Here is a 21,632-nt window from a genome sequence, read left to right as displayed (position 1 = left end):
TCCCCCCTTTTGCCATGGAGCGTATGTAATGACTGATCTTCTAAAAACAGAATTTTTTAGCATATGGAACAAATCGTGTTATTATTAATGCATTCCCAGATGACTCTGCATTTCAATTCCCTTAATTATTTAGTCATTGCTGATTATGTCTTTTTACCATTCATTATCCCATTTCTTGCAACACAGGCAGTTTATTCATTAAGTGTCAAAATGAAAAGCTTGACCTCCAGGAAAAAAAAAGATAATCAGGAAAACTGACATATTTTTAAAGGTCTGCGTGTCCCCTCTTGAATGTTTTCAAGCTGCATGATGACATGCTCTACTCGAGATTTTCAAGGGCATCCTCGGGTACTAATGCCAGTGCTGGAGGCAGAGGCTAGAGGCACAGCAAGAAGGAAGGTGTGGAGCTACTCACATGAGACATCACAAAAGATGAGGCCATGACCTTAGCTGTACCACCACCACATTCCCACTTTAAAGAAAATTACAATTTGTGTAGTCGATTGTTAGACCTGTTTTATTCAAAAGCTAACACGATGTTTCAAAAATAGTTAAGCAGCCCTGAGAAGCTCAGGACAAGTAACATTTACTTAAATTAAAAGAGAACAAGCTCTTAATGAGGATTCATTGTGTCCGCTGGCTGATCCCACTGACGTTATAAAACCCCATTTTGACCCTGACTATTTAATAAGGCTTGGGTACTGTGATCTCCATGCAGATGCTGGCTCATTATTTCTGTGAGGTCTGTGTACCCCATCTGAAACCAAATTTACTGCAAAGATAAAACAGCAAAGGGAAAAAATATGAAAGGAACAAGACGGTTGAGAATGTGAGGAAGCCAAAGGAGATGTGGCCTGTCAGTTTCTACTCAGATAGATCCTTAACAAAGCTGTTAATTTGGGATAGAGGAAATCATAGCAAGACATCTCTGGGCTTCCTCAAGTAGATAATGGGCACCATATAGCAGCCCGCCCCCACGTGGAACAACTGGTAAACCTTTTATAAGGCATATTTATCTTGTTGCCAAACATGAACCCAGATGATGGTGCCAGAAACGAGTGCTACTGAGCATGATGTTATGATAGAGCAGACAATAAACACCAGGTAACCAAAGGTGGGTAGTGAGCGAGGCTGCCCATCACGTGAGAGGGAGGGAGGACTACTTTCTTAGAGATCATCGCCAGAGTACCATGACACTTTCCGTTTGCCCTCTGTGGGGAAGGGAAGGAGGATAGTTCTTCAAAATCTTTGTTTCCTATTTCCAGTTGTTCATCTGGCTCTGTCTTATGGTTCTCATCTCTCTGGTGAAATAACCTGTATTATCTTGCATGCTGTCTACCATTTCTGTAAGAGCAGCGTATTATTGTGGTCATCTGAATAGCCGGTTTTAAAGTTCTATTACCTGTGGCATTATCAGATTCTGGTAGAGAGCACTGCTTTGCCTCAATTTTTCCTCCTTTTTGGATGCCTCTGCATCCCGCCTCCCAGACAACCATATTGTCGTGTCAACAGATACTGAAGTAAATATATTCTGTGCTCTGCAGTGAAACCTTCCCCTAGTGGTTTTGTTTTGTTGGAGATGGAGGTCTGTGTTCATGTATCCAGGAAGTGAGCTACATGTGCGCTCCCTCTGGGACTTGCAATCAGTCTCCTCCGTGGCTCTGTAACTTCTCTTTACACAGCTCTCCTAGTTGAACCCCACTGTTATTCAGACTCCATGTTCAGGAGTCGGGTTGGAAAGATATCGTGTATGCTCTGATGGCTACTCATGTGTCTTTCTTAAGCATTCTAGCCCACTCTCTAGGTGGGAGGTAATGCACACTGCATATATCCCACCCTCTTCCAAGGAGCAGAACTTTTAGTTTCCCCCAGCCTTCCCTAAGGTAGGCTTCCAGCAGGATTCCTGGAAATGCACTCCTGCTTTTGTGTCTTGGGATTGGCAGAGGGGATGAGTCTGTGTCTCTGCAGAGGCTGGTAGCTGCTATTCACCTCCTTCTGCTGTAGAGGAGTGCAATTCTCCAGGCTGGCCTTCTGTGTCCTTCCTGCAAGCTGAGGATCTGATCAAGAGGAGAGATAGAGGAGACGGGTCTGGATGGAGGTTCCCAAGTTAGGTGTCTCAGGATTTTCCCAGGTCTCCCCTACAGGTGCCAGGTAGAGGGGGCAAACCTTCCAGCATGAATGGCCCTACAACTGTGAGCCCACACTTGACCTTTAGCAAGTATTGCAGAGTTTCTAGCTGGGCTTCTCACCCAGCTTGTGGCCTTGATGAGTGTCCCATGTAAGCAACACTCAGGTTGTCCCGAAGACCCCTCTCTATAGCTCAGGCTGTTTGCCCTGAAACTTGGGCTCTCTTATGAGTTTTGTAAAACTTGTTAAATTGTTAATGTTCTGGTCCTCTGCTTCCCCCTCCCCCTCTCCCTCCTTACAAGGGGACTGGTGCTTCTACAGACAGTCAACTCTAAGCTGAAATATTACGAACCTTTATCAAGTTCTGTGCAGTTAATTCCCTTTGTTCGGTGACCCTGGCAGAGACATGCTGACCACTGTTGTGTCGGAAAAGAAAATCAATCGGAAGACACTACTTCTAATGCTGACTATTCCTTCGCTGTTCTTCACTTTCAATGAAAACACAGGTTAACGTCATAAACCACTCACACAGATGAGACTTCCCATCAAAGATAAAGCCAAACTTGGTAATCCTAGACACATTTTAGTTCCTACGAAGACATGAATTGTCTATACGTAAAATTCCACTTCCTCCTTAAGAGACAAAAAGCTGTCAACCACCTGTCAAAAAATGGTCCACCAGGGGGTGCAGTCTGCACTGATTTCTTCTGCAGTTACTCAGTGTATGGAACTGAAGTGTGGTTCAAAAAAATCACTTTGCAAAGTAACATCTTACTACTTCACATTAATTCCAAGGAAGGCTATTCTTTGTTTTATTGTTTGACAATCAATTTCCAATGATTCCTAACAAATACTTTTGTTTTTACAAATTAATGCCAACTTGTAAAGAAACTAAACAAGCATTTAAATTCCTCACGGAAGTTTGCTATTAATATTAATTATTTCTAATAATCAGTAATACTCAGCAATTAAAAAAATCTAGCAAATATCATACATACAACTGGGTTTTCTAGACCGAGATTTCTTTAAGTGAACGTCATTTCTAATAAATCTGAAAATAGTCATTTTAACAATAAGAATGTTAGCAGCTAATAGCCATCATTCCCAACATAAAATGTTTATTTTGATCACAGGTTTACAAACTGGTTCATCTCCAGAAGCACATTTAAAGAAACAAAAGCCCACTGTTAGACATGTTGATTTGCAGGGACACGTGAATCTGCAAATTTATCTAGCAGGAGATGTTATAGCCATACGTAACCGGAAAGAGAACAATAGCTTTCCCTTGGGTAATGTGCGACACACTGCAATCTATGGTGGCTCAAAGTCACATGTTCGGTGGGCAGCAGAGCTGCTTCAGGTTCAAGCTCAGTTGGAAATTCTTCTTCTGGCAGCCAAGGGAGCCCGGGCCTCTGCACCACAGCCTCACTTGATGTCTCCTTACTCTCTGCCTTTACTTCTCCCCGTCCCTGGGAAAGGACTGCTATTCAGTGTTGCTTTTCCTCGGGGTGACATGGGTAGTAGTACCATTGACCACAGAGCTCCACAGACAGTAGGACCACTCAGGCCATGGCAGAAAACAGTCTGGCATTTCAAGGTGTGTTGCTAAGTAACTAGTTAATGTATGCTCCGGGCCAATGAGTAAGGACTATCAAAGGTGTCTCTGTGCTTGCAAGGCCCCTTCATGTGATGGCTTATGCAACCAAAACCTTAGTCCTATATCTCATGAATAGTAAGCAGCTTTTTCCCCCATACAGAAATAGCAAATGCAGCCATGATGTATCTTCTTCAGGCTGAAGGGAACGAGGTAGACCAGATCCAAGGATCTTCAGGTACTTCCACAATTGTCAGTCAGATGTTTAAAAGTAGGTTTTTTGTTTTGGACACAGTTCCTCAATAACCACTGGGATTGGTCTCCCTAAAGACATGCAAATCTGCAAATGTTCAAATCCCTTGTATAACTTGGTACAGTTTTGTGTAAAACCTACTAATATTCCCCCATATCGTTTACGTCATCTCTAGATTACAACACACAGTATCAGATCATTATATTGGAAACTCTTGGGAATAATGACACAAAACAAGTCTATACATGTTAAGTACGGATGTGGCCACACTAGGTCTACCATCACAGCTCATGACAGAGACGAGAGGCAGATGATGCCAAACATTAATTAGCTGAGAGAGAGCCTAGGATCTGTGAAAAGATGGAGGCCACAGGGGGCCACACACCAAAATCACATGCGTTCAGTGAAACCCTTGGTGCATGGAAATTCAAGCTGTGGAACTTGTTTTCTGAATCCTTTCTATTCTCCACATACATGTGGAGCCTGTGGGTACAGAGGGCTGGCTGTACTCAGCACGGTATAAAAGGGCCCCAAGCTGGGCTGTGAGAGACCTGAGTTTAAACTCTGCCTCTGTTTCCTACTCTTTCTACCTCTCTCTTTCCACCTGGAAGGCAGGGATGACACTAGATGAGTGAATACAGTAACTGCTGTGATGGGTACTCCAGCAACACGCAGTAAGCAGGATGCAGGTACCAGTGGTCCGTACTTCCAACCATGGAGCTCGTCCAGTCCAAAGCCTTAGCATTTAAGGAGAAGAAGGTTACTTAAAAATATTGACTTGACAGGCTCCTTTCATGCTTAGAAGTAAAAGGTCTAGGCCATGAGAGCCTGTGAGTTTTCCTGACACTAAGACACTAGGCTTTGGGAGTGGGTGGAGGGATGTTAAAACCCGCATAATAGCTAATCTCATTTCCTAAATATTCCTTCTAATTTACTGAATATTTTGTTCTCTGCCTTTTCAGCTGATTTTCCCCCCAAGCGGCATATGCTTTTGCTTTTGATGTGGCACACACTTTAAAAATACATTATTAAACAGAGGAGCCCCATGGCCCTTGGAGCTGATACTCTGTCCCCTGCTTATTCTTAACAAATCTCCCTTTGTGTTCTTTTGTGCAGAAGTGATTAATCATTTCACTATCCAAGGGCTGCTGACAATCTTTCCAGATGACTCCCGCTACCATGACCTCTACCCCCACCCCCAGCATCAACACTTGTGTCTAACACTCTAGGAACCTGCTTTGGGGTCTTTATTCATACGCAGTGGGCTCCTCCTTTCATACAACAATACCTAGCTCCATTTTCATCTCTTGTCCCCCCCCCCCCACGAGTTCAGGGCTCAGTGTGTGCAGGGGATGGATAGCGATGACTTCAATGAGCAAACACAGAAATGGAAAGTTAAAAAGTCAAGACGATAAAGCTTGTTTTGCAGAGTAGAAGGGAGGTTTTTGTTTTTTTTTTTAATCTCCCTGACCGAAAAGGACCTGTTGCTGTTTGTTTTCTGGGCAATATCATTCTCATCATATCGCATGATGCCTGGGGTTTCTTTTTTCCCCTTCCTTTTTCCCTCTGGTGAGCTTCAGCAGTCCTCAAAGGCTATGTGTGTGAGTCCAGCCCCGGCCTCCCCAGGCCCTTAATCTCTAATTTGGTTTCCTGAGAAGTAGCTGGGGTAGGATGTGGGGGTGGGTCATTTAAACCTAAGTGTTCAATAGCAATTTTGTCTAACTTTAACAGCCCATCTGTTTTGTCTGCTTACAGGTATATGCTGTTAAGCTGAATTTTAAATGTATATTTAAAGAAATGACCCAACGTCATTATTCCTAGAGATGAGAAAGCTAAACTCAGAGGGTGGACACAAAAATATGAGTATTCTGAAAATGTTCATCAGGAGTAGATAAATGCCAGGACAATCTAAAGTATGGACTTTATATGTACCATAAATCTGTACTTGAACATATTTACAAGCAGCCACGGCCTAGTATATTAAATCAATTGTATAAGAGGTTGATAATAAGCATGCTGATCTGAAGTTTTGTATTTTTGTTTTTTAACCTAGGGCCTTGCGCGTGTGAGGCAAGAAGTGAGCCGTATCCCTACCCCTCTGATCTTAATATTTTAAAGCTGACCTCAGAAGCGCAATCAATATTCGTGGACAGACACTTGAATATAAGAAAATAAAACCCTCTATATATTAATTTCAGTGAACCACAACTCTCTAATTATTTAGAGTTACCACAAAAAAGTAAAGGTATTATGATGAAAACTTTGTTAATAAAAAAGTAGTAGCAATAAACAAGGAACTGCCTGTCACTTCCCAGGAAATCCCCAGGAAAGAGAAAAGGCTGATAAGTAATGTGTGGGGATGGAGAGCTAGGACACAACGCAAATCAGTATGTGTACAGAACAATCCGTTCCAAACCAAATACCTCAGGCACAGGAAGTGGCCCAGATCTCAGAAACCAAAGGCTTTGAGGAAGGTAGTCTGAGAGATATCAGCCAGAAAATGGAGATGCTAAGCACATTTTTCTGGAAGTTCTAGGTACAAATAGGACCATAAGCAGAATCATGAGCAAAAGAAAGAAAAAAGCTCCATGTTTAATAAACATTTGATTTAGGATGGTAAAGAAACCCAACACTGTGCTACCTGTTGGGAAATAGGGACTATGAGAACAGCTTCCTAGAAAACCAGAACAAAGGAATATGCAAGTGTGCCAGGCACGTTGTAAAAGTTCTGAAACAGTTGTAGTTCTGATCACTGTTTTGTCAGTATTTACACTTCATTGCGTCCAAAGAGCATGAAAACAAGACATCACCCAGCTACAAACCAAAACTAACAGAACTTCCTAAAAACACAGGAATTCAAGGACAAAGGAAAAATTAGCTTCCTAAGTTATTAGGTTCAAATGAGCTAAACATCCAAAAGATTACAGGGACAGGTAAAGAATTATGCCTGATTTAAAATATAAAATAGTTATAAGGATAGATGCTTTCATTTTCAAGTCCTCCATTTCTTCTACCTTCAAGCTATCATTCTCTATGTTAGAAATTATTTTTCAGAGATCTGTGTACATACAATGGTAATTTGCAGCAAATCAATGTAATTCTACAACCCTCAATTTGGGAAAAAAAAAAGTAACGGAGAACACTGCATGTGGTTTTCATAATAAATACAAGTTTTAAATGTGTGCCCTGAGCTGATCGCTCTGGGTGGATGTTTTAATTTTTCCAAGAGATGCTTTGCATAGACCACATTAGCAGTGAAATCACTTTGACTTGCAGCCCTTGATTCCACAGCAGCAACATGCTAATTAACCAAATTATCCTTGCAAACTTATTATCTTGATTTCTTCAACTTGTAAAATTCATTATCTATCAAAATGAAAAACCCAATCTCATAAAAGATAATCAAGACACGAGTGGCAGATACAAAAGCCCTGGGCTTTCCTGATGTGCCACACGCGGCAGTAATGGCGAGGTCCCTACCCATTTCTGACCACCGATCACTAGCAGGCACATTTTCATCTCTCTTGCATTTCTGTTCACTATACGGTGCGTGGTGATTCTTCCACATAGAGTGGTACTGACAGTCCTTAGAAAAGCACTGCAAACATTGTTGTTATAGTGTGAGAAGACAACAGGGTGACGAATTGGAAAAAGTAACAAGCATAGGGTGAAGTCATTCATTCATTCATTCATTCATTCATTCCTCTTCATTTGCTCAGCATTTCTCAAGCATCTCTTTTTTTTTTTTTAAAGATTTATTTATTATGTATACAGCATGTATGACTGCAGGTCAGCAGAGGGCACCAGATCTCATTACAGATGGTTGTGAGCCACCATGTGGTTGCTGGGAATTGAACTCAGGACCTCTGGAAGAGCAGCCAGTGCTCTTAACTGCTGAGCCATTTCTCCAGCCCCTCTCAAGCATCTCTTATGTCCTCATGGTTGTATCAGTCCTTCAAGACAAATGGACCAATGAGAGATGAGAAAGACCACCAGGTAACAAGTATTCTAGTATGCACCCAGGTTCCCGAGGACACAGACCAGAAGCCTCTATCTCAGACCTGGGGAAAGAGAAAGGCTCTAGAGAGAGGCTATGTCAAGTAAAAAGGAGTCAGGTGAGTTTGTAACCTGAAGACAAGTAGGGAAGGGCCCAGGAGTAGGGTGTGGGGTGTGGGGTGGGGAGAGGAGGGCTGCAGAGGTGACCCTCTTGCAGAAAAGGATTAAAGTGTGGGGTGCAGGCTGGGGAAGCATGGCTGGGCCAATAACGCAGGGGTTGGTCACAAAGGCTCTGCAAATAACACACAGCAATCTGACTGTCAGGCCTGGGAGAGGCTAATAAAATGTGTGCTTTGGAAAGCCGGTTCTGTCTGCACCGTGGAGAGCTAGTTGGAGGGGAGCTAGATGCCAAAGGTCAGTGGGCAGCCTTCTGGAATATGTAGGCAGGAAAGGATGGTGCCCCGACCTGGGCAGGAGACTGGAGAGAGAGAGAATAGACCTGTTTGAGGAACGGAGACCTGACAGGCTTGGGGAAGGATCAGATGAGATGGCAGTTAGAGAGTAGAATCCAACAGTGTTAGCAGCCACATTACCGCAGTAATCCACACTGGAGGAGAAGAGGGGAGAGGTGTGAGGTAGTGTTAAGGGAGGGGTGTTCATGACACACGGACATATTGGTAGCTGGACGGGTGCATGAAACTCAGGAAAACAGCTGGTTCATGCATTTGACACCTACCAGCACTTGGAAGCTTGTATCAGGAGCCAAAGAATAGTAGCATGCAAGAAATAACCTAAGAGAATGGCAGGAGAGAACCTAAGGACACCGCCATCCCAGATGGAAACAGGAAGGAAGGACCACAGAGCTAGAAATAATCCGAAAGGACAGCGAAAAGAGACGCCAGTCAAGCACTTTACCACAGGTGCTGTGCTGAGCATCATCTCTGTGGCTCCCGATGTGCATGCTTGGGGCTGTGACCCTCTCAGTACAAGCTGATTGACAGGTACAGTAGGTGAAAACCAGGCAGCAGAGGGGTGAAGGCAAAATGGAAATAAAGCTGCCGAGAGACTGGCCTACCTCAGGGGGAGGGAGCAGCCCCAGGGAACGTGGCTCTGGGGAAACCTCCTTATTTTCTATGACTTTGTTGTTGTATGATTGAAATACTATGGAACATTTACAAGTATACTCTGTACACTTGTAAGTACAGAAGCTAGTTAGAAGAGTACAGGAAGCTAGCAGAGAGACCGTGGTGACAAGGCAATGGAGACAATCTGCTAGCTCTTGAGTCAGCTTCAGTAGAGGATGGGACTCGGAATCACAGGAGAGGGTTGGTCCCACGTGGGAAGAGAGCGCAGAGAAGGTAGGAGGGGTGAAGCGGATGAATGCAAGTGTCTAGCATAGTAGCCTGGATTACAGGGCTACAGGAAGGGGTGTGTGTGTGTGTGTGTGTGTGTGTGTGTGTGTGTGTGTGTGTGTGTGTGTGTGTGGTGTCTCTGCCAGTTTCACTCACAGCTGTTCTGGTGCCCAGAACCGTGAGAAGCTGAAGCCAGCCAGTCCTAGCACACTCAAGAGAAACACCGGTCTGCCAAGGGAATGTGAAACATTTATACAAGTAAGGACACACTGGGACACAGGGGCAGAGCAGGTGGAGATGGCCCAACCTAACTAACCATTCTCAAATGCTGGTCATACTAAACAGTTCTTTGGTATGAAAAGCTTACTGTAAGAAGAAAGCCCAACAGATATGAGAACAACAATGGCTGTGATTCTGGGAAGGAAGAACGCGGTGTTCTTTAGGGGATCTGGGCAGGAATGGTACCAGGACAGGGCTTGGTGAATTGGACTTGAGGCCCTATTTGCAAGGACCATCTGTTTGATGGGATTTCTAGGTCAGAATGAGAACTGAAAATGCCAGGCAGAGATGAAGTGGGCCACAGATGGGGGCTCTTTATGCTGGGGGGTTGTCTGACACCAAGTTTACACACACATAAACACTTCCCGGATACTTTTGCAAGCAAGTGCGATCTTATCTGTCTTCACATTTTAAGAGCTGACATCACTTTAGCAGATATATTCATGTCTAGATGCTTCTTCATTAGGACAGTAAACCTTCTCAATGCCTTACAATAACTCCAAGCTTAAGTTTTTAAGGTGTAAGTCTAAGAAACTTTTATTTATTTTTATGTATACGAGTGTTTTGTCTGCAAGTATGTCTGCGCACAGTGTTCGTGCCTGGTACCCATGGAGACTAGAAGAGGACATCTAATCCCTTGGGACTGGAGTTACAGATGGCTGTAAGCTGCCATGTGAGTCCTGGGAATGGAACCTGGGTCCTCTGGAAGAGCAATGACTGCTGCTAACCATCTCTCTAGCCCCGGTTTTAAATTTCTCAAAGTCTGACGAACCTATATAGTTATTAAATGTAGAAATAATAAAGAAAAATGAAATGAGGAACTAAGGATGTGGCTCGGTCAGTGTTAGGATGCTTATATAGCACAGGCAAAGCCCTGGGTTCCAGCCCCAGCACCTTAAAAAAAATGTCACTAGAGAAGAGCACTTAAATGAAACCCACACTGAAAGCAAATGTGGGGTTAGGGGTGCAGTTGTGTGGCACAGAACATATTTGCCAGGTGCAAGGCCCTGGGTTCTCTAGCAGTAAAATGAAATTTCGTACAAACACTGCATATTGTATAAATCAGTAAAGACATACTACCCCTTTAAACGTCTATCATTTCTTTGTTGTAAAAAGCATTTGCAATTCTTTCTTTAACTTTTTTGAAATATATATTGTGTCATCCTATTGTATGACACAACATCAGAATCCAGTGCCCCTAAAACATGCACCATTTTTAACTTGTCAATTCAAAAAAAAAAGAAAGAAAGAAAAGTAAGTGACGTCTTTGAGGGTGGTTTCTCTCGTTTAAAAATCTGACTGCCTGCTGTGCGTTTGCACGCATTAATATCTTCTGCATTATAAAGGCAACACTGAAATGGTCAATCTCACTTGTGGGTACAGATAAGACGGCTCACTTTTCACCACACGGGACTCACACTTAAGCACCTATTTTTCGGAAACTGCTCGCTGAAACACCGAGAAGGTAAAATAGTGAAGGTAGTCTGAGAGTTTAAATGGGTTATACGGATGGCAGTGTGTAGTTCCACGGCCTGCGCAGAGGAGGCCGGCAAGAGCACCACCTCAGCCTCCCTTCGGCTCCCACAGTCCTGTTCTGTGCTGGTGGGGCTGGACTCTGCAAGCCACCTGCCTAGAGTGCTGATTCTGAAAGGAGCACATCTCTGCTTGTCTCCTCTTGGACTGTCTTCCACTAAATCACTTCTCCCACCCACCGAGCCTCTCCCCTGTACAGCAGGTACCCAGGACACCAAGCACGTGGACTACTTCCTGGCTCTCATCTATGGAACATATATAAAAATGGAGTGCTTTTGATGATGTAGTCACTACTGCAGTATTGAAATTCCCAAAGTACGTCATAAAACCCTATAACATGACTGCAAATGTTGACTAACACTCATAAACAGGCTGAGGTACCTCCCCTTGCTAGGATAGAAATTAAAACCTCACCACTGACATTTCCCTGGTTATCTAACTAACTCTACCATCCTGCAAAAATGGCTGCATGGTTCCTAATTGCTCAGCAGACAAGAAAGGAAAATATCGAGAGTGGAAGCAGCATATTGTCAGAAGGAGCTTCTGGACCTCAGGGTTCCGGTGGCTGTCACCCCAAAGCCCATATAGAGACTGAGCTCCTTTTGACTCATGGCATAGCATATACAGAGTGGCCAGACAGGCCTCCAATGAGTTACCTGGATGCCCTTGGCAGGTAGGAATGTAGTCCTTTATACAGGGCTTCTGAATTAACAATGGGTTTTTATTAAGAATTTATCAAAAAGGAAAAAAAAAAAGCAAGCTGGGTGGCAGTGGTGCATGCCTTTAATCCCAGCACTCAGGAGGCAGAGCCAGGCGGATGTCTGTGAGTTCGAGGCCAGCCTGTTCTACAGAGTGAGATCCAGGAAAGGCACCAAAACTACGTAGAGAAACCCTGTCTTGAAAAAACCAAAAAAAAAAAAAAAAAATTACTTATAGATGTAAAGTGAAATAAAAAAGAAAACACAAAACTATGAAATGCCCTAATTTATGCTTGGATAAGTTATAGGTTTTCTTTAGTGAACTTTCTATATTAACATCTGGCTTCTTTTTCTTTTTTAAAGACTTATTTTTATTTTGTGTGCACTGGTGTTTTGCCTGCATGAATGTCTGTGTGAGGGTGCTAGATTCCCTGGAACTGGGGTTACAGTCACTGTGAGCTGTTGCATGGGTGCTAGGAATTGAACGCAGGTCTTCTTGAAGAGTAGCTAATGCTCTTAGCCACTGAGATATTTCTTCAGCCCCTAATTTCTTACAGCCATGTTTCTTTGTTGTTTTTTTTTTTTAATTTTTATTTTTTTATTTTTTGAGACAGGGTTTCTCTATGTAGCCCTGGCTATACTGGAACTCCTTCCGTGGACCAGGCTGGCCTCGAACTCACAAAGACCCTCTTGCCTCTGTCTCCTGAGTGCTGGGATTAAAAGTGTGCACCACCACGGTCTGGCTTATTTTTCTATACTAATTAATAGACTATATTAATGTTATTCCTTGACAGTTCTCCCTGGGTTGATTTTTGTTATTAATGGATTTCAATTTGCCATGAATTAAATCTTTAGTGTTGGAAACAAATGAAAGAAAAATTATAAAAGAAACAGTACAAACTTTTATAAAAAGCTGCTCTGGCCTGCAGTGGAGGGGATGTGACCTGAGCCAGTTCTCCAAATGACCCAAACAAGTCACTGAAAACAAGTCATCTCTTTGTTTCTCATGTTCCAGTAGGCACAGAGTAGCTAATATGTTTTCAACTGGGGCAAGGAGCATGTAGATGTTTGAGCACAAGGCCTCTCTTGTCCCACCACCCAGAGTCTGGCCATGTGACAGGCTGTAATGATGTGCAAGCCATATGACACTGCTCACAATGCACAACCCTCTCCAGAGATGCTATGCAGCAGGGTCTTCAGTTTTTGGAAAATTAAGGGAAAAAATGACTTCCCTGTACTCGCCTGAAGGCTGTTCCATTATAATGTCCAGGAAATGGATCCCTAGAATTTAAACAAGTACCATTTACCCCCTTCATATAAACAGAAGTATGCAACTCTATGCAAATCCCCATGACGGATACCTCACAGCACACTAGAATTAAATTAGTGAGTAAAGATGATAGCCAAGAAGAGAGTCTGTTCAGACGCTACACACTCAAGTAGTCTCTAAATCCAAACCAGAATCTCAAGCACGGGCCCCTTGGTTGTTATTACAAAGGCAAGCACATTGTGGGGGTGCCCTCAGCAGAGTGTAATCTAAAACCCTCTTGCATAAAACTTGTGTATCCTGGATGCTGGCCCCACACTCCTTCCATTATGTTGTAAACGGCTTTTACTGGCTGAACAAATGTTAATGTCATCATATGTTAATGGATGATGCTATGAAAGGCACAAAGGTATTATACCACTTGAACCTTCAAGGGTGAAATATAGGACAACGTGTGGAACCGTCTACTACGTGCATATGTCAGCCAGGAGGGCCTCAAGCACTTATGGCCCATCTCCACAGAACTTGGTGATAATTTCTCCCTTGGAGAAGGGAATTCTATAATTATATACAGATTTATGAGGTCCCAGGATTAAAATTTTCCGAGTAAGAATAAAAAGTAATTGTACTTCGGAATGCACGGTAATATTCAAATGATTTTGAAAACAGTCACCTCAGCAAAAATAAAGGTGGGGAAAAGAAGAAGCAGAAGTTAAAGACGCAGTTGGCAATGTGAGCCATAAACCTGTGTGAATTTCACAGGTGGGTGCACGGTCCGGCACTGTCACAGGGCCGCCACATGGAAATGGGAATCCCAGTTCCTGCGGAATGCCTCAGCTCCCTTCCTTCAACCCGGTGAGAACTAACCCCGACACCCCATCCTTCTAAGCTGCTACCTGCCATATGCTCCATTCACTGCTCACCGTGCTCTTGCTTTCTTGTTTTCTAGCCTCTCTCCTGGAAAATGTGGCATATCTCTGCCGTTAGGATCCTTTAGGTTAGCCGTCAGCTGTGACCTACACTCACCTACATGCTCATCTCTGTTCTCCAGATGCCCCAAATGCCCTTCAACCCAGCATGTCTATAAATGGATTCCTAGTTCCCCTCGCTCTCTAAAACAGGCGTAATCCTAAGTGCCCCCATGGCTCACATGGGAGGACGTACTTCCAAACATCTCTCCTCGGCACTCTTTCAAAGGCTTCCACCCTTCCTCGTGACTTCTCCTCACCTCTCCACTCCATCTTCCACGGCTGTCAGAACAGGGAATGGAAATTGCCAATGTGACTGTGGCACCCTCTGCACCAACCTCATGGCTCCCTTCCACAGGACCTGACCGTGCCTGGGAGGTCAGCACTACCTAGCTCCTCCTACCGTCTCTACCCACCAAGTCTCTAGTCCTTTTGGTCTACCTTGCCCTCACCGGGCTCTGACAGGATGAACTCTGCATTGCCTTCGCTTGTGACCCTCAGCATTCCTCAGTCAGTGCCCTATTTATCTTCTAACCACCAGTGAGACCAGCCTGAACCCCAAGAAAGGTCACACAGCACATGGTAAGGTCACGTAAATCCCTGAGAATCTGTCCCAGCTGGTGTAATGTATTTCCTAACTGCATCTGTGAAACCGCCTCTGCTGGCAGACAGACAAGTCTACAAGGGCAAGGGGCCATGTCTGTTTAGCCCACCACTGTTTTCCCAGTTGCTGTTCCACACAGAAAGTTCACGAGAACTCCAACTGCCATCATGCTGAGGCATGTTGGGGGCCCTTTGCCTCCTTCACAAGAGAGCACCACCCCTTAAACAGCATGGCTTCAAACAAGTACTCCCGATGCCCTTGGCCACATCAGGTTTCCCTACGTTCGTCAAAGAGCAGAAAAGTTATGAAGAAACTTGGGCTCTACAAAGGCTGTCCATGGAAACCAGACATCAAAAGGACAACGAACCACAGCCATGACTCGCAGCCAACATACCATGGTGGCTTTCCTTTGGAGGATTCCTTCACTCATTCACTCGATTGCTCACTGACTTTAATTCAGTGGCCACAGTCTCAGAGGGATGCTGGTGTGTGACAGATACACAGAAAGTACGCTAGGCTGCTAGAGAAAAGGAGCCCTGTGATTGTCTGGGGAAGATGTTACATTTAGGGAGAGAGGGAAAGATGGCTGTGGAGACCCGCCAACTGAGTGGGGCAAGCAATAGCAAGAAAAACCCCAGGCACCACTGGGGAAGCAGCACATCCCCTGGTCACTTCCATTACCAACTGCCACTAACAACAGCCGAAGAGGGTGGGAGTTGGTGTGAAAGAGTCCACCTATGACTGATACCACTGCCACTTCTCTAGTGCTGGACCTCGTAAGGGTTCTGAGAGGAGGAGAGCTCAGATAGTTCACTAGCTCCACACAGTCCCCACATCCAGGGCCAGCTAGTACAACTCTGGAACCGTCAGTCTCTAGGCGGGCACTAACCCGTCTACTCCACGGCTCCACGCTCTTTCTTCGTGCCACACCTGACGGGAGGAGGGCTGTGCAGAGGCAGCACCGAGGAGGAGGAGGAGGAGGAGGTGGGGAGTCAGTGTTGTAGGAAGGTTAGGGGTGTGGTGGACGGGGGTATGAGGGTTTCACTAGTTCTCTGCTGAAAAAGTAGAAGCTTTACACTTGACTGAAGGAATCTGCTTTACTTCAACGTATTTCAACTTCCTTATAGAATGACTTTTTGATGTATACATTGAAGTCTTTATTTCAATTTCGAGCCCTGTCTACAGATAAGAACAAGAAGGCCGGGGCAGAGTATGACAGCACACACCTGTAATCCCAGCAATCAGGCAGTGGAGATAGAATCGTGGGTTCCAGGACGGCCTGGGAGACCCTGTCAGGAGAGCAAGGAGGAAGACCAAGGAGAAGGGATGCCGGGTGCCAAATTTCTTCAGAATGGGCCAAAGATGATGTAAGGAGGTATGTCTAATCACAGAGCGAGCGAGAGAGCAAGAGCGAGAGAGAGGTACACAGACGTAGACAACACAACCAATCAAAGGCAAGTGGACTATTTAGCCCCAACATGAAAGTATGTTGAAAGAGGAAAATAGGAGATGCTTATCAGCAGCATATACTATCCATTGTTTAATCTGAAACAATATAGACAATATAGATTTCTAAAAATAAAATATGGACTCACTGTAATTAAAGATCAGAAATGAAGCGTCATGCTTTAAAAAAAGTTTTCTTCAGAAGGAAAAATCATTACAAAAAATCCCTAACTTTAGTTATTCTAACACTTTTAGGGAAGGAAAAAAAATATCATTGTTGAAAACAATTTGTGAAGGTAAAAAATGTAAGTCAAGTGATGATATAATAATACTGTAGTTTGTTGGTAATTCGTGAAAAAACATGCAGGATGCCCAAAAGGTAGAAACATGTTCATGTTCTCTTTACAGGGAATGACTGCACCATCTAGTGTCATTTATTTTGGTGTTTTGCCCAGTGTAATAATATCAGTTTTCTAAGAACTGTAATTTTTAGGTTATTTCCCGTGGAAAACTACGAGTGAAGAAAAACTATGGGTTGACGGTGACTTCCTGATTATAAGTTGGAACACTCAGGAAAACATGAATACGGCGCAAAAGCCCAACCTGTCTGTCTCTGTGTGAAACTGGCTTGCAGAAGGAAGTCGGTGGGAAGACCGGGCAAACAAGAACCAAAGAAACGAAAGCCTGTGATACAACACAGAAGTACATTTCAGGTTCCAGCACTGTTCTCTATGTCAGGCGCTTCTGATTCTAATTACATTTAGAAGAAAAATCACAAGGCAGCCCCTGCCTGACTCAGAAAGTAGCACATTAAGGGGCGCTCGGGTGATAAGTGGGTGCATACAGATGTGAGTCCTGCTATATTTTTCACCTAACATCTGTTTTCTGGTCATCTAGCTGATCACTTTAATAGTGTCCTCTCAGTGTGCCCCAAGGTACCACAACAGGGTGAGCTCCTAGAATGCTGAAAGGAAGGGGCTGCTCCATTAGGCGTCACTTTGGTGACTTCAAGACCATCCTTAGAACAGGTAAACATCAAACAAACCACGACAGACCCCTTGGATAATGTGGCCACAGGACTTCCTTCTTTTGGGAAATCTGTGCAAGGCCAATACATGGATAAGATTTAAAAGAGCATCCTTACCCGAATTATTTCTTCCACACAGCTGTTGCTTTCTCCAGATCTACTCTCCTGAAAGCAAAGAAAAAATAAATTAGGTTTGATCAAATGGACCGATGTTACAAAGAAGATGATAAGCAAATTTCAAATTATGGGGGGGGAGGGGCAAATCAATCTTGGCCTAAGGGAATGTTTAAGGCAGGGCATGCTGATGAGGAGTTTGCCCTGATGGCCAGCTCTCATTGGTCAGTTCTCATTGTGGCTGTTTCCCGGGGTTTCCTGGCAGGCAGCGCCACATACATATGCATTCCCACAGACTCAGCCCAGAGCTCTCCCACTATGTTAATTTAAGTGGGGAAGTTCCTAGAAACACAGAAAAAGTTCCGCCATTCTGAGATCCACCCACTCTGGGCTTCATTCAAGCGTGGAAACCATTGACTTTACCACAAAGTAGATCCAGTCTACCCGTGAAATATATGCCACGGACCAGATGGGTACGGCGGTTACCACAGCTTAAATAAAAGTCTAGTTCACAGCCCTCAAATCCTACTCTGAGCGGCAGGGTGAGTCTAAAACTAAATACCGAGTAAGAGCAGCCACAATCCTCTGGGCATTGCCAAGTATGCGGACTGGTGTCAGACCTCACCAGAGCCCTTTGTTCTGCTGTCCCCCATGCCCAGAACCCCTTGTTCTGCTGTCCCCCATGCCCCTTGCACTGTAGACAGCTCAGAGGTGTGGTGGCCTCGGGTCACAGCTGATTGGAGAAAATGTTAAGCTCCGCAGACAGTGTTTAGTTACTGCTGGTTACACAGCCAAGAGCAGAGGACGTGGTTTTATGGGAACATAAAAGCAATGGGCTCCACTGGTGGGTGTGCTGCCCACAGGAAAGTCACTCTGTGGGTCCTGTAATTCAAGGGTGCCAACCACAGCACAGTGCGACACACTGGAATATGGGACATTTTTGTGCTCTGTTAATCAAACCCACTGCCCTTGCTTCACAACTCTCTTTCCTCTAGGAAGGCCATCTACGCCTTCTGTAGTATTTTGTTTGTTTGTTTGTTTGTTTGTTTGTTTTAGCTAATTCCAAAGCCCCGTTGGGTCATAGCTCACCCACAGTTTCCTCAAAGTGTCTATACTGGACCCTGGCATTCTCAGTAACAGCCCTTCCTCATCCTAGCCTCCCCACAACTGCCATTCAACATCTAGAACTATCCCCCCATTTAGAACACACTCCATGTGCAAAGTCTCTGTGGCATTCCGAACTGTGTTCCACACTACATGTATTATATATAATACGCATGTCAGCTAATTTCAAGGAAAGTGACGAATGCATTTCTTTTCTGTAGTCCTTTTATTTAACTTTGTCTTTTTTTGAGACAAAGTCTTACTACACATCCTAGGCTACTTTGAAAGCTACCATCCCCCTGCTTCAACCTCCCAAACTCTGGGGTTATATACATTACCACACTAGGGTACTTTCCGATGGTCTGAGGTACATGAAGTTGATCAGAATCTACTTTAGATGTTCACAGGATGACAGAAATTCATAAGAGATGTATGTCACCTTACTCCTTGTCCTGGCTAATAGGTCAGCATGAAGGAAGATAATGTTAGACTTGAAAAAGTCTCACAAGTGACTTCCAACTTTCTCTGACATAGGATTAGTGATTTGTCTGCCTCTGCCAATGGAGGCTCAAGAAGTTGACATGAAGGACCTGGAGTGTAGGATGCCTGATGTCTAGCTACAGAAATTTTCATGTCCATAGAGTTCCCCCACCATAAACACTGTCCTTGAAATATGTTGTCTCTTAAAGCGGGCCTTGCCTAATTTGTTTGCAAAAGGGAAGCGTGGGGGCAAAGGTTATATAGAAAAGTCTTAGTCAGGCCAGAGTATCACGGGCCCATGGAATGGCCCCTCTGGTGTTTAGTGGGAAGAATTAGAGGTCTCAGTTGGAAAATTTATCTTCAAACCCACAACCACTTCTCTTACATCAGAGTCTCCAACCATTCTTCTTAGAGGACAGGCTGACAAAGCAAACACTGGACTCAATGTACTTCCTATTCTACGTAGAAACAATTAGAAGGAAAAATCTGACCTCACATTACCCAGGTACAACAACTTACTAAATACACTTCAGATTAAATGTTAGGTTTAAGTCTTTAAATAACCTCTTTTGTGGGGCCAGAAATAGTGCAAGAGACAGAGGAGCAGGAAGTTTGCTGTGGTATTGTTTCCTACAAATGTCAGAGAAGCCACATCCATGAAGTCTCATCAATATGGCTGCCTAAACAAGAACAAGAATCATGGAAGAGGAAATCTCATGGGCCTTAACCCCAGAGTACTACAGGGAAATAGGAATGCTGAAAGCAGGAGGCAGAGTGGTCATCCCTGAACTACATCCATAGCACTACATGGATTGAGCAAGCTATACTTATATATTCAGGATTATATAGATACATACACACATGCACACACACAATAATTAAAGTATCAGAGACAACGCATTTGAGAGAAAGCAAGGGGATTCAAGGAAAGAGTTAGAAGTAAGAAAAAAGGGGGGAAACAATATAATTATATTTTAATTTTAAAAAAAGATTTAAAAGTTCTTTGAAAATAAAACTTTACTTTTCCATGCCATGATGTATATAGGGGACAAACAGATCATCCAGTAATGTTTCCTACTATCCTCTAAGTTCCCACTGCCTTACTTTGGTAAGGGTACACAAAGAGAAAGGTGTAGCAGATGCACTGCAAAGCACTTTAGTCTCTATTAGTGATGGAGTACACAGGATTATGACATTGGTTCACCTCAATGGCAGTGCAGACCTGGTGGCCAGGATTGAGACAGTAGACCATCAAGACAAGGTACCAAAATGAGGCCCAGACAATGGGCTTCCAGTAGCTATCTCAGCAAGTCCCACCCTTGAATCAGAGCCGGAATAAGTCGGGCAGAATGACCCCTTGGGGGTCATTCCAAAATCCCTATGGCAGCAAGTGGCAGCCAATGCAGCAGTCACACATATTTTCAACAGTCCTCTAGTGACTTTTCTATTTCAGGCAAACTCCCCATGCTCACTCAGTCCTTGGGGCTGTCTCTAGTTGAGGTGAGGTTCGTGTCTGAAGTGGGGAAATGAAAGGATTCTGATAACATTTAGGTGAATTTCTTCTTCTTTTTGATGTTTACACATTATTCAACACTTAGTCATAGCCTCTCAATCCACTAACCTCCACATCATACACAAAGAAAAGGGAAGGGAAACAAACGGGAGAGGAAAGAGAGAGTCAAAAAGCTTTGTCCTTTCTAACTAATAAACAAAGAATAAGGGTATATGTCCTCAGAAATGGGAGCACAGAATGCCACCCAGGTGTTTCCAAATGCAGAGACGGGGTAGGTCAGTGAGCAGGAGAGTGAAAGGGGCCAGGGGCTTTCTGCCTTTTGGGGATCTTTCTCAAGTCTGATTTCTACTACTGTTGTGTGCTTTGACTATATTTACAATTTGAAAACTTTCTGTGTTTATGAGTTAAAACGTGCATGCAATTTACATCTCCAAAATTGTGTTTATATTTTTCACAATAAAATCACTGCTTCCCTCGGAAAGGTACCCACTGAGAAGGAGGCTGCACGATATAAGTTTTAATTACTCGGGTTTTTTTTTTTTCCTCTGAGGTTTTGTGGCTGTTGTCTCATGCTGTGTCGCGGAGCTGCTGCTCCGTATTTATGGTGACTTTGATGAACCGCCTTCATTTTTCTATCATTACATTGTGAAATCTGTCACAACAGTCTCACCTCATTGAAACTCCAACTACACTTCAATTAAGAAGCCAGCATCCCTGGCCGATTCTCCTCCACAGCCTCAGTTGTTACACGCTTTCCCCAAATCCTACCACTCACGCACACTGCACAGCCTGCCAGGGAAATCTGAGGACTGAAGTTCTGGGAAAGGAGATCTCAAGAAGCAGCCAGGAGCATCATGTCCCCGACAGCCGAAGTCCCTAATTATCATGCTGAGCACAGCACACTGGAAGAAGCAAGGCTTAAGGAGAAAAGGCTCCATCAAATCAGGGTGAAATGGCATTTCATGGCAGAGGAGATGAGCTGCACACAGGACACATTTTGAAAACAGTTTAACTCTTCATCAGACACATTTCAAGGAAACTTTCATTCATAAACAACGTCTCTGTCAGCAAATCCTCAGAAGACACTTGAGCATTAAGAAAATGTTTAGACCACACATACACCTAAATATTCCTCCAGTACTATTTTTAAACTTGTCTCACTATTTTTCATTGACAGAAAACCCGAGACAAAGAAATTGGGTATTCGCAAAGATCTAAGCTAACACCAGGAACTGCCATGACTCTGTGGGAGGCCCTATCTCTACAATTAAGTCCTG

The 21,632-nt window shown here is 43.9% G+C and overlaps 1 protein-coding gene across 1 annotated transcript in view; it reads right to left on the bottom strand.

Annotated features, from left to right (window-relative positions):
• Nucleotides 1-21,632, bottom strand: part of Aff3 (ALF transcription elongation factor 3) — a 478,688-nt gene that overhangs the window by 215,517 nt on the left and 241,539 nt on the right. The window contains exon 5 of the mRNA XM_059281654.1: nucleotides 17,262-17,309. Coding sequence (XP_059137637.1) covers nucleotides 17,262-17,309 — 48 coding nt within the window. The remainder of the gene's footprint in view (nucleotides 1-17,261; nucleotides 17,310-21,632) is intronic.

The sequence above is a fragment of the Peromyscus eremicus genome, chromosome 16_21 (assembly GCF_949786415.1).
Source record: "Peromyscus eremicus chromosome 16_21, PerEre_H2_v1, whole genome shotgun sequence".
Lineage (NCBI taxonomy): Eukaryota > Metazoa > Chordata > Mammalia > Rodentia > Cricetidae > Peromyscus > Peromyscus eremicus.
The sequence above is the reverse complement of the archived record's forward strand: the minus strand, read 5'-3'. Positions and strand labels throughout refer to the sequence as shown.